Source organism: Alosa pseudoharengus, unplaced genomic scaffold (assembly GCF_046254945.1).
Source record: "Alosa pseudoharengus isolate Yale_2024_CS ecotype anadromous, Long Island Sound unplaced genomic scaffold, YU_APseudo_1.1 YU_APseudo_1.1_scf_22, whole genome shotgun sequence".
NCBI classification, from domain to species: Eukaryota; Metazoa; Chordata; class Actinopteri; order Clupeiformes; family Clupeidae; genus Alosa; species Alosa pseudoharengus.
The window spans coordinates 30,126,666-30,136,637 of record NW_027468680.1 but is presented as its reverse complement, the minus strand read 5'-3'; the positions used below and the strand labels follow the sequence as shown (position 1 = coordinate 30,136,637).

Here is a 9,972-nt window from a genome sequence, read left to right as displayed (position 1 = left end):
GTGATTGATGGCCGCGGGGGGCACAGCGCAACTTTAAGGGTGGCCCCGCTGAGTGAGGTGTGCGAGAGAGGAGCCCTCATTGTCGAACTTTAACCTTGCAAAACTCAGACTTTTTTTGTTTTAAATGCCCCCTCTGCTAAATAGATTGATGTGCTGACGTGGCAGGAGCTCTGAGTTGTATGCGAGCGCTTTATGGAGATAGTTTGGGCAACTGCTTTATGGGGGCATGTCTGCAGAGACACGACCTCTCCTTCACAGTTTGTTTTATTTTTATTTATGTTTTTTTTTTGTTTGTTTGTTTCCGATGCACCAATTCAACCGTTATACTTTTACACTCCCTTCTCTATTGTGAGAATAAGGTGTGTGTGTATGTATGTGCATGTGTTTTTTAGTGTGTGTGCGTTTGTGTGCACTCATGCAATACAAGGGCGCGCACACACAGACACACACACACACACACACACACGAAGAGCACAGCACAGAATCCTGCCCAAGGATGAGTGTGTGTGTTTGTGTGAGTGTATGTGTTAGTGTGTGTGTATGTGTCTGTGAGTGGGTGTGTGAGTGTGTGTGTGTGTCTGGGAAGTGTCTTGTCTTGCTCAAGGGGAGGTGGCAGGGTTCTTAGCGAGGCTAATCATCCCCATAGTGTCGAGGAGCAGGGCTGTCAAGGCTACTAAAGAGATCAGAGGATGGTTTCCAGTGCGCCCGTGGACTTGGCCCTGCCGAGCCCACTGAGTCACGGCACACACACACACACACACACACACACACACACACACACACACATGGCCTCGCCAGGGCGGGCGGGCAGCACGGAGGAGGAGTAGAGAGAGAGAAAGAGAGGGAGGGAGAGAGATGTCAGAGTCCCACTGTGAGACTGCCGCTAGCAGAGGAGAGGCACATGGTCTCACTTTCCTTCCTTCTGCCTCCCCCCTTCCTTATCTTTCTCTCTCCCTCCCTCATCGTCTCGTTCCCTGCCTTTCACTGTTTCTCAATTCCTCTCCCTCCTCTTTCTCTCCTTCTGTCTCTCTTTCTGTTCTGCCCAATCCCTTTCTCTCTCTCTCTCTTTGCCACCTTTCTCTCCCTCTTCCTTTCTCTCTGCCACCTGATGCGTGTAGGAAGAGGAACAGTTTGTGTGCATCATGGGGAGCAGAGTAGGCACTGCTGGTGTGGCCGGAGAGGAAGTAGGGAGGGGTGGGGCTCGGACGAGTCTCTGAACAGCAGGCCATAACTGCTCACACTGGGCAGAGCAATGGGCCTGAGTTCAGCTGTCCATTCCTTACTGGGGTTAAATTAGTCTTACTCCTCCCATTTTCATGGTTTAATAGTTGTACACTTCACTGACCATTACTATACTATACTTATGCTATACCATATGACTATTCCTATACTATCTATCCATGCTATATATCTGTCTATTTATCTATCTATCTATCTATCCATGCTATCTATCTATCTATCTATCTATCTATCTATCTATCTATCTATCTATCTATCTATTTACTTCACTATCATAAACTTGACCAGTGCAGTCCACAGTAGGCTTAAGTGTTGTGTTGTTCTCCCTGTACTGGCACATTGTTCAGTAGAGGAAGTGACTCACCTTGACTCAGAGGAGGAGACAATAAGAGTTGCTGGCCGTGGGATAGATTTGGTCACCCATATGCGTTCTAGATCTGCAGCAGCATCTTCTGCTGCCTGACGTGACATGTGACGTGACGTACAAGCCCTGTCCTGTGAAAACACAGAGGAGGGGAAAGGAAGAGTGATTTCATGAGAAAGATCAACACTGAGGTGTCAAGAAAAGAGAAGTCAAGATGTTTGATTGTGTGGCTTGTAAGGAAGCCGTTCAAGAATTGGGAACTTGGTGGCTAATGTTTAACCACGTAACATGATATGCTGATTCGCACAGTGATTGCAGTGGGATTCTCAAATTCCGTTAAAACTTTGAAATTGTCATTTGTTTGTTTATGAGAGTGTATGTGATTGTGTGTAACCTAACATCCCAAAAATATTGTCAGTATGTCAAAGATTTCATTTTCTGTTTTAATTTTCTACATTTATTTTAGTTTGTTTACTTTTATTTTTGACTAGCCTACTGTCTATATATAATATACGTTGATGTCATTGTGCTTTTATCAACTTCAGATCTGATTGGCAGGTTGTTACAGACCTGTGGGAAGCTGAGGGCTCTGAGAGTGAGAGAAAGCGAGAAAGGGGGGGGGAGAGAGTGAAAGAGAGAGAGTGTCTGGTCCCTTTGTCTTACAGGAGCTTTGCTGCAGCCTTGGTTTTTGTTAATCAGAGACTTGGGATTGCAATCCAATCCGTTTATTAATGTCATTGTCTCCTTGTGTATCAGCAGGTTCCGGAGCGGTTCCTGGAAGTGGCACAGATCACGTTACGGGAGTTTTTCAATGCCATTGTGGCAGGCAAAGACGTTGATCCTTCCTGGAAGAAGGCCATATACAAGGTCATCTGCAAGCTGGACAGTGAGGTCCCGGAGATTTTCAAATCGCCCAACTGTCTACAGGAGCTTCTGCACGAGTAATGACACAAAAAAAAATCACATTTCCCCTCCTGCTCCCTCACACCACACCACATAATACCAACGGCTAACGCCCTCCAACACCTCTTGTTGTTATGAAGTACGAAGTAGCACCACTATTTTGCCCCCCACCCCCTTCACACTGGCTACCCTTTTGGACGATTTAGCTGTTCATATACATATTTTCATGTACATATTTTTTTCTTTCTTTCTTTCTTCCTCTGTGCTTCTTATTCTTCTTCTTTGGAAAGAAAACTCTGGTTGTTATATTTTTTTGACTGTTTCTACTTGATTCCTTTCCCTCTCATGTTTCATGCGATGCTCTTTAAATTTCTGGGCATTATTATTCCACACTCTGGTGACTCATAGAACTGAAACTAAAAACTTTCCCCAAAACTTTCAGCCTTACTAGAGACCCTAAGGCCTGAACGGCCACCCCAGAAGGCTTTGGTTTCACCTGTGGGATGTGTGATGTGTGTGTGTGTGTGTGTGTGTGTGTGTGTGTGTGTGTGTGTGAGGGTTTTATTGCAGAAATACAACTTCACATTTGTAGCTTGTATAGATGTAATTATTATTTATGATTAATATAATTATTCCTATTGATGTTATCAATGCTTGCTACAAATTGACACGTGGTTCTCCTGTTTCTCATGGCAATGCTACATTTTAAAAAATAATAATAATAAATTATTCTTTGCACAAAAAAATAGAGGGGTATAGATTTTCTACCACCAAAAAAAAAACCAAACAAACAAAAAAAATCAAAGCAAAACATATATCTGACATGTTTTTGAAGGGACTGTGATAACCGCTTTCTCCATTTGGCCTTTTCTTTCTCGCCGTTGGCACGGGTCCAGTGTTCTTGTGTATTGTGTCCACTTTGATAGCGTAGGCACCAGGGGAGGCAGGCCCCGCTCAGCGGCAGCCTCCTTGACAGCGCAGCCTCTCCTGTAACCAAGCAACATGGCCATTTCACACTGGGCCAGGCCGGCTTTTGCACAAAAAAAGATGGATGCTTTCCCACAGAGAGAGACCATTCTTGCCCATTCTAAAAGCACACTGTCGCAGTCAGCCGTACGCGTGCTCACACAAGCACACAAGCGCACACACACACACACACACACACACACACACACACACACACACACACACACACACACACACACACACACACACACACTCACACACTCACACTCACAAGTCCAATGAGGGCCCTCGATTCCCAAAAACAAGGGGTTTGTTGTTGTTGTCGCTCTTCCCACCTGCTGGTAGGGAAACACCTCTATTAATGGACTGAATTCTGTTTTATTGGTATGAATGGTGGTATAGACGCCTTTTAACTGAAGAAAAAATGTGTAATCTCCTCGACTAAAATATTATTATTATTATTATTATTATTATATCATTATTATTCCTTTAATGATTTAGCGCAAATTTTATTTGAGGTCTAGAGCCCTTTTGTGATCGTTCTTTCACAGTGATTTCTTTTTCTTTACTGTTTTGTATTCATACTCTTCATAATCTAAAGATTTCATTTTTCTTTTATAATAAGCTATGAAAGTGTACAGTTTATTACTGCTGAAACAATTTGAATTTTAAACAAAGCAACAAAACAAATTGCAAAGAAGGGTGTGTGTGTGTGTGTGTTAGAGAGAGAGAAGATAACACATTTCTACATGAGGAGATTGAGTACTTGAACACAGATGGCCATAGTTCAGTCCTCACGATGTCATTTTGAAGACAGCAGAATTAAGTCCTTATGTCTTCATCTCTGTATATTTCCCTCACATTTGTCTTTTTTAAATGTAGAAGCTTCAACAGTGAGTTGTCTAAATGTCGTGGCAAACAGTCACCTTTTTTCTTCCCTAATTTGTCTCGCTTACAGAAGTAAGGTTGGCTTTTTTGGAGGGCAAGGACTGGACATGTGATCTCTCTCTTTCACATCCCCCTCCCTCACTTGCTCTCTCTCTCACACACACACACACACAAACACACGTGCGCACACACACACCCACTGTCTAAAGTAGCAGTGCTGTTTGCATTTGTAAAATACAGCTGATGAATTGAAATGCAGGACCTGCAATTATTGTCAGCACAATGCCTTAAAAAACCTGCTGACTTGTAGATTAATGGGCACAAAGCAGGGTGAGGTCCCGTCATTATGCTCCAAGCACTGGCAGGATCTGCAGGCACTGGACAATGCAGACAATGGTAGGAACAAAGTGCCAACGTTTTCACTATGCATTGTATTAAAAAAAGAGAAGTGATGTTAGACCACACGTTAGAGAAAGAAAAAGAAACAGACAGGCACAGGTCTTCTCAACTTAACAGCCCTCCCACCCCTTATTGTTGTTGACAGTCAACTGCTTTTGTGATGCTAGCTTTCAACAATATACGGGAAACACTTCTAAATAATCGTCATGAGCTTGAACACTTGTATTAAAACTGATTATACCTCTTGCGCAAATATGTAATCAGAAAACTGTACCTGTGTTAGTACGTTTTAGTCACTTCCTTTTATTGTAATGCTCAGTGACACTGTTGACCTAGAGATGGTCAAAGCAGCATCCATTTTAGATATTGAAATCGGCACAGGGGGTTAGTTTGGAAACACTGGGCAGTGGAAAGAGCTAAGAAAATCCACTATGTTTTAAAAGCAGTCATGTCATTCATAACTTTGCACCAGACTAAGTGTGGAAACCACTCAAATAATTCTCTAATGCTCAATACTCAAATACTCAGTCTGTAGTGTCAGTTTGAGCTGCCTCAAATGATCATTTAATGTGTGTGTGTGTGTGCATGTGTGCATGTGTGTGTGTGTGTGTGTGTGTGTGTGTGTTTGAAGGGGAGATATTTAACAAGCTGTCTGTGCCTCGAATCATAAACACCAGCAAATTGTTTTAAGGAGATAGCACAAAATTAAGTCAGATCATTTCAGCATATACTGTACTCCCAGTGATCTCAGCTCGTCATTAAGTGCTGTCCTCTTTGACAAAAAGGCTTCATTCTCTTCATTGGAACTACATTGCAACTGCAACATCAGAGTGTCATCATTGCATTTCCAAATGGTGACAGCTATGCATTAACTGTAAGGTTTTTATTTTTTACTTTTGTTCATGTCATTCAGTATCACAGTGGTGGAGAATTAAGTCTTTTAAAAACACAAAAGGCATTTTTAGAACAAATTTTTGTGTGCTGAAATTTTCCTTGAACTCTCAAGGTTGAAATTTGCAGTAGGATCTGATATTTAATACAGGATCATTTTCACATATTATGAAAGGTAGCACAGAAGCAATATTGTGTGTTTGTACTGTGTGTGTGTGTGAGAGAGAGTGAGAGAGAGAGAGAGAGAGAGAGAGAGAGAGAGAGAGAGAGAGATACTGCAGTGTATCTGTATACAAGAGAAAAACAACTCATCCCTTTCATAGATGACATATTTTATACCCTTTATTTGGTTTCTCTCACTGTTGTACAGTTTAGATTTGATTTGAAATTGCATTGTGTTGAATCAACAGAATATAAGTATGTGATGTTGAATAGAACTATGTTGTCACCATTCCTGTAGTCTCTTCTTGAGAGTATTAGGACATAGAAGGTTAGAATTCAACTTGGCAATTCAGACATTTTTCCTGAAGAGCTCAGTAGCAATTGCCTGATTCAAATCTGTCCTTTAACTAAACAGAGATGGTGGAGCACCAGGTGTCAAGATTGTATTTTTTTTTAAAAGTCCAACTTCACACTTCATCACTGCTTGTGATTTGAAGGTCCTGCAACCTCTCTGGCCCCCTGTGACTTTGTATTTCTGGGAGGAAATATTGTGTCTGTTTGCTTTGTTCCAGTTTGGGTTGTGGGTTGGATTGGTGTGCTGTGTGTGAGTCCAGGGCATCTCATGTGTTTTAGTTTTACATTGAAAGGCGCAGCCGGAGCTGAGCTCTTCATTCCATACATCCCCTTGTGATGTTTCTTCTTTGATTTGAGAGGGGGAGGCCAACTTTCTTGAATAATCTTGAATATTTCTGTGTTGTATGTTATTATTTTTTGATTGAAGTGTTACCCTGTGTACTGCACCCATAATTTTATGGAGGCTTCCACGAAAGATATCCACACTAAACTATAGACGCTAATTTCAGGCAAATGATTTTGATGTAAACATTTCACTGTGACACAGTCAGGATTGAACTACTTTCAGCTCACTGATATTTACCATTTCCAGGGTGGAATTGCTATTCTGTTTAGATGGAAGAATTACATTGTAGTCACATTGTCACAAAGTAAACTCCCATGGGTTTAAGCTTTCAACCTGTGAACAAGTGTACACCCAGCTGGAGGAGTGTCTGTTTTGTTGAAGAGGTGTAACAGTGATCAGGTTATTATCTCTTTGACTGTTTTGGCAAACTCTAGCAGAAGTGACTGATATGTTCCATAACAAAGGGACAGCTAGAAAATACTGGTATGGGGGAAAAAAATGTGTACATTATTTTTTTTCATTCTTTCTTTTGAGGGCAGGTTTAAGGGATGGGGTGGGGGGAAGGGTGATCACATGTATATGGATACGTGTTTCTCAATTTTTCCAGTCTTTGTAAATGTTTGAGCTATATTCCTACAGGGTCCTGTGTCCCTTAGAGCGTTTTTAAACTTAATTCACCCTGGTTGGGATGTGTGTAAATAGAACCCAAGAGTGAAAAACTACTGCCTTTCTTCTCCCATTAGCAATATGATGTAAATAGCATTGTTACGCTTTTTTTGTATTAAAAGAATTGTTTGATTCTAGTAAAAGTAATTCCAGCTGACGTTTCATGACACAGTATCTTTGATGCATATATAAGAAGAATTAAAAAATACATGAATTATTTGACCTGTACACATACATAGGTAACAAGTTGCATTGTGGATTTTTGTTGTCAATTCGTCTTGCAGAATTTTCATAATTTATTGGTTTAATTTATCCTAATTTATTTGGTGAAGATGTACAATTTTGTTCTTTCAAGGACATACTGTAATATTATTTGGTAGAATCAAACACTACGATGCTCTACTCAGTAGAGGAGAGAAAAAAACAAAGCACTGGAAATGCGAGTAGCCAATGGAATACCATGACCTGCTGTTCAAGAGGAAACTTGACATCTGTGGAAAAAAAGGAGTATGTAAAAAAAAAAAAGTTTTCTTCTGTTTTGTTTGGAAGGTAAAAAAATGAGTTTCTTGTGTGTTTGCCTTTTTTTTTTCTTTTTTCAAGTTCTTCAATCAAATCTTTACCTTTGCTTTGTACCACCTACACAATACAGTAGTTGAATTGCCTGGTGTGCCTTCCATCTTCTATGAACTGAATGTATGTGCAGTACATATGCAAGCTTGTGCAAAATAAAAACAAAGTCCAATCTGTTGGTCCTCAGAAGTCTGTTACAAAACTACACTATTTTAAACAGTTGGTCTCGCTCACATTCAAACATGGTATTCTCATACATTCAGACACAGAGACAGTCACAGAAACACACACACACACACACACACATACACACACACAGAAACACCTACACCTACACCTAATTAGGTTATTTACTGATTTAAATATGAATGTGTTATGGAGTGTTGGAACAGCCCTCTATACCTCTTCACAATAAGCCAGTGGAATTGACAGAAGCCTGCAAAGCTTGGCAGCACACAAATCATCATATACTTATGTGACAGTTTGTCAGTGACATTGTTAGTGCCTTCGACATGGCATAAAAAGGGTTTTAAAACATATTCATATTCACACACACACACAAACACTGATCCTTCCACATTCACGCACTCATGAATAAATAAACACACACACGCACACACACACACTCACCCTTATTATTTGGTCAGATTCACAAAGAAAGGCCTCAGATATGAAAAGGTGAGCAGGGAGTGTGTGTGTGTGGGGGGGGGGGGGCATTAGGATAGGGCAGGCTGAGGAGCAGTGAGGGGCCTTTGTGACGGTGGGGCCGCAGTGGGATTGGCCAGGCGGCACTGTAATTTATAGTCTAATACAAAGAGCCACTTTAGCGCGGCGGGCAGGCACTCGCTCAGCGGCAGCGGCGACTACAGTAGTGCAGCAGCAGCAGCAGCAGCGCTAGCAGTGATAGTGTTGCCGAACAGGAGGTGAGGTCACTCGGCCCCGTAATGACGGGGGCAAACCCCCCCACCCCCACCCGTGTCCACCTACAACCCTTCCAAACGTCCCCCCAACCAACCCCCTTCTGTTTGATTTCATCGCCGGCCGGCTTTTCAGAAACCACATCTTAACAGCACAACAATAAAACAGCTGTGTTTGTGTTGGCTCGGTCATTGTTGAATTTTTTTTTTAAACCATCATCATCTCCATCCTCTCTCTCTTACCCTCTCCCTCTCTCTCTCTCTCCTGCCATCCCCCCACACCACCACCCCACCCTCCCCCAAAGAGATAGTATTGCTTTGTTTGCTCCAGTTTAAAGAAAAGGGGAAAAAAATCACCTTTTTAACATATTTACTCTGAGGAAGAAGGAAATGAATAAAGACATGGTGTCTGGACATGCACAGAAAAACAGAAGGAATAAAGCTAACTGAATTATTTACTACTTGAGATACTTTAGCATTTCTATTTCTATTTAGCATGTTTATCTTCCTCACATGTTGATGTGGTTTAACCAGAGGGGTGGCATTTTATATTAGCGCTATCACACACACTACCCCTGCAGAGCAGCCCTGAAATCTCCCTCAGAATTCCTGTGTCAGATCAAAGAGTTCAGTCTTAATTGCGCTTTAAAAAATGAAAATAACTGTGCCATGCGTGACCTTGTCTTTGTGTGAGAAGACAATGACCCCCATCATTTCTTCTGGCAGTGGAGACGACTGCAGATGCTGGTGCATCTGTTTGAAACAGACATAATCACTGCGGAGGCAGAGGGCAATGAACACATAGCCTGCACATTTAAAGGCAAAAAATAAGGAAACACACACACACACACACCTCACTTTCAATATCGAGGGGGAAAAAGCAAACCAAAGAGCTCTGTTGTAGATGAATGGCATGACTAAAAAGCAAAGATGTTTTTTCTCTCTCTCTCTCTTTTAGTTTTAGGTCATTTGTTTGTGTGTTCAGCACCACCCATGCATGCTGAGCAGCCTTCTATCGCTAGCTGGGTCTTTAAAAAGAAGGAAGGAGAGGAGGAGGAGAGGAGGAGAAGAAGGGAAAGGGGTGTGTGGGGGGGGAGAAACACACTCCTGGTGCCACCTGAATCCCCCAGCCCTGGACAGACAGCTCCTTGCGGTTGGGCTGAAACAGCATCTTTGCATTACACCGGCAGTCTGCTTCATAATCAAATACCATCTGTCCCTGCAGCTGAACCTGTTTTTAACATCTGTGCTTTCTGGTCTTAACAAAGCTTTAAAAACCAATTCACAACTTTCACAGCTCACTGACT

The 9,972-nt window shown here is 41.9% G+C and overlaps 1 protein-coding gene across 1 annotated transcript in view; it reads left to right on the top strand.

The window, feature by feature from the left end:
• The window catches only part of prox1a (prospero homeobox 1a), a 38,876-nt gene extending 30,956 nt beyond the window's left edge, over positions 1 to 7,920 (top strand). Inside the window, exon 6 of the mRNA XM_076299666.1 lies at positions 2,363 to 7,920. Within this exon, the coding sequence (XP_076155781.1) occupies positions 2,363 to 2,548 (186 nt within the window). The 3' untranslated portion in view covers positions 2,549 to 7,920. The remainder of the gene's footprint in view (positions 1 to 2,362) is intronic.
• Positions 7,921 to 9,972: the final 2,052 nt, after the last annotated feature.